General features: G+C 36.9%; 1 protein-coding gene across 1 annotated transcript in view; it reads right to left on the bottom strand.

Moving 5' to 3' along the window:
* LOC106465545 (glutamate receptor-like) overlaps nt 1–3716 on the bottom strand; it is a 35811-nt gene that overhangs the window by 2658 nt on the left and 29437 nt on the right. The window contains exon 9 of the mRNA XM_022393469.1: nt 1308–1525. Within this exon, the coding sequence (XP_022249177.1) occupies nt 1308–1525 (218 nt within the window). The remainder of the gene's footprint in view (nt 1–1307; nt 1526–3716) is intronic.

The raw sequence follows: 3716 nt of genomic DNA, 5'->3' as shown, positions 1-3716 counted from the left end.
GTTTGTTTGTTTGTTCTTAATTATGCACAAAGCTACACATTGGGCTATCTGTGGTCTGACCACCACGGGTATCGAAACCCAGTTTCTAGCGTTGTAAGTCCGCAGACTTACCGCTGTGCCACTGGGGGGCTTAACTTGAGTAAACCCCTAATTACTTTCATAGGTGGTTAGGCACTCAACTCGCAATCTGTAGATAACTTTAATAGCTTTGCCATAAAAAAACACACACACAAACAAATACACGTTTCCTCAAAACCTGTAATGTGCAGTTCTGACATTCCAAGTTTTCTAAATCAACTTATTCAAATATGTCCTTGCTAATATATTTGAAAATATAAATTGGGTTATAAGGCTATGTTAAATTTTTTCCAGGTGTATATATATATAAAGTACAAAATTTTATGACTGTCTGTTTGTCCGTTATCTAACTACTTCAATCTCAACCAAACTTTGTGGGATGATAGTTTGGAACAAGGGACTTATTAATGGAATTAACAACCCCTACACTCCCATTATTACTGTTATTGAGCATTTATTATCTTTGACGTAAATTCACGTTAACTTCATCCATAGATGGCGCCACGTAATTACACACACACACACACACACAAAACCAAAAAACAACTAAATCTTCTCTAACACAACATATACACAGTTTGGGGGAATGGTACACAAATGTCTTACATATCTCACAGAGTGCGCTAGCACTCTCTAAGGAGGATTGGAATGGAGATAATGGTCACCAGTATTGTAATAATACATAAATTCGACTAAAGTTTCTACTCCAAGAGCCACAATATAGCTGATATGAAGAGCCGTTTCTTGAGTTATGCCCACTTTCTACTTTGACCCATGACCTTTCAACTTCGATCCGTAAGACAATTGTGCGGCCAATGACCGTCAATTAATCAATCACGTGAAATATGGAAGCACATTAAGAGCTGGGTGTTGAGGAAAACACACCTACCACCACTACTTTGGCCGCTATCTCTTCCTACAAAGTCACCCTATCCATCGCACAGTGTATACCATGTTTTATATATATGTATAGTGAGTTCTTAAATCTTATACAAAACTTTTGATGAGATAATAATGAATACTGTAATAATAGGTTATATTGTAAATAAAATGTGTGAAAGTTAGGATTTTTGTGTTATTTATCATAGCATCCACTCCCACATTTTTTTCAAGTTCATAACCCAAACAAAGGACGGTTACCTCAGCTTGTATATACGTAAAGAAATAATAATAACCTGGATACTTACATAAAAATAATGATACATACATTTTAATGAATTTTTACCTACCGACATAAACGTAAATGTAGGAGAACCAGGAATGGCTAAGACCCCAATTCTTGGTTTCATATGAACTTCTTTCATGTTGTCTAATGGAGATTCTATCTTCTTGATGCTCAAAAACGCAAGTATGTTTCCACTGTACAAACAAAGAATGACGATACACACCAACCACCAGCTAGCGAGAATAATTCTGGTCATATTCTGCTTTGGTGTGGATGGACTTCCTATATATCAATAAACTTTTTTTTAATTTGGTTGTATGAAAGAGTTGTAAATTGGTAAACAAAGTCACATATTGACGTAGGGGAGTTTTTGTGTTGTGGAAGACTACAAATAACAGAATAAAAAGTTAATTTGATGCTCTCTGAATACATTTATACCAATAATTATCTTGACTTGATGTTATGCAAAAATTTAAAAATCAATACCAAAATTATTTGATACTCTGCAAATGCTGTATATATTATTCGCATACACATTGGCATGGCAGTGATTGCGGGAAGGCTTGGTGTTACTAGAGAACTTGCATATCATTAACCTGATTGACTTGATGTTGCAGGAGGCTCTGTAAAACAGAAGAAATTTCATGAGTGCAAAGTTGGAGACTACATGTTAAGAGGGGAGAGAAGTTTCTCTAGAAACACTGAATTACAGAAGTTTGTTATGTTATATTAAAACGACTTTGGAGCCTCACTACGTTGTTAATGTCAATATCGCCACATCCAATCATGCTCTACCTGACGACCGAGCACCTTGGTAATTCTTTTGCAGGGTAAGTGTCATTGCAAAAGACTCCGTCGTAATACTTTCATATCCGAAGCCCATCCCTCCTCCTTGTAGGATTTCCATAAGCCATCTAATATCTATTTCAACAGTCTAGTTGCAAAGTAATTTATATGCACTGATTGCGTCTGGCGAATTTACTGGTCCGCCTTCGTGCGAAATAGCATGAATACCCATTTCATTCTCCAGCTACTTAAGGTATGCCGTGGTTGAGTGAATATGTCCTGAATGTAACTTGTGTACATGTGGCTTGTGTTGCTTTTTCAGACAGATATCCTTCTTGATTATGTTTCATACTGTTGCCTCGGGCAAGTGGACAGTTTTGGCCACTGACTTATATGTCCGTAGATTCTCATTTGTTATAAGACGCTACAATTTGTTTACCATGGCTGAGGTACGACATATTGCGGGTCTCTTTTTGGATGGTTCTGGTACCCCAGGTTGATAAATAATTTTTTTGTTTTCCAATGGCATTAAGCTCAAGGGATACCTCTCTTGAAAACTAAATATTCGATCTAAACACATCTTTATTATCTGAGTGTATGAATATCTTGAGTTGTTAATGGTTGTTTTCCAAAAATTGATTAATGTTCAGGAACATCACAATACCCATGTAACGCCAAACATTGTCAAAATGTAGTTCTGATACATATAGTGCCTTGTAAAAGTATTCATCCCTACTAATAATGTCACGTTTTAATGAAATACAAATAATGTAAACAATGTTTTTAATGAACTTGTTTTAATTCAAAACTCTAATGATCAAACTTAACACTGTTATGAGTGAAGGAGGTTGAATGTCAGCAAAACCCGCAAAGAAAATATATAAATTGAAATTTGCTAATTGCATAAGTATTCAGCCCCTAAGTCAGTACTTTGTGAAAGAACCTTTGTAAGCAGTTACTACTGTCAATCTTTTTGGATAGGTCTTTACGAGCTTTGCACAATGGGATGGTGTAATGTTTGCCCATTCTTCCTGGCAAAATTGCTCCAATTCTAACAAGTTCGTTGGGGATCGTTGATGGACTACAATCTTCAATTATCAATTGGATTCAAGTCAGTGTGGCTTCGGCCTTGTTCTTCGGGTCATTGTCCTGGTGAAATGTACATTTTCGACCCAGTTTTAGATTCTTGGTTGATTCAAGCAGGTTTTCCTCTAGGATTCACCGGTACTTTGTACCATCCATATTCCCCTAAATCCTGATAAGCTTTCCATTCCCTGCTGATGAGAAGCATCCCCATAATATCATGCTGCCTCCACCATACTTGACAGTTGGGATGGTGCTGACTGGGTGATGTGCTGTGTTGGGCTTGCGCTAGACATAACGCTTTGAATTTAGACCAAAAAGCTCAATTTTTGTCTCGTCTAATCACAAAACTTTCTGCCACATGTCTGAGTATGATTTACATGCTTTAGATATGAGATGATTATTTTTCAGTCATGGCTTCTTTCTTGCCATTCACCCATATAGGCCGAGATATTGTCGATTTATGAACACTGACTCCCATATCAGACATGAAACTTTGCAAATCTTTCAAAGCCACTTTTGGCTTCACTGTGGTATCCCTAACCAGTTTCCTGCTTGCCCAGATGCTTATTTTGGAAGGACGTCCTGATATGGATAGTGACTG

The sequence above is a fragment of the Limulus polyphemus genome, unplaced genomic scaffold (assembly GCF_000517525.1).
Source record: "Limulus polyphemus unplaced genomic scaffold, Limulus_polyphemus-2.1.2 Scaffold1979, whole genome shotgun sequence".
NCBI lineage: Eukaryota > Metazoa > Arthropoda > Merostomata > Xiphosura > Limulidae > Limulus > Limulus polyphemus.
This window is presented reverse-complemented; position numbering and strand designations above follow the sequence as displayed.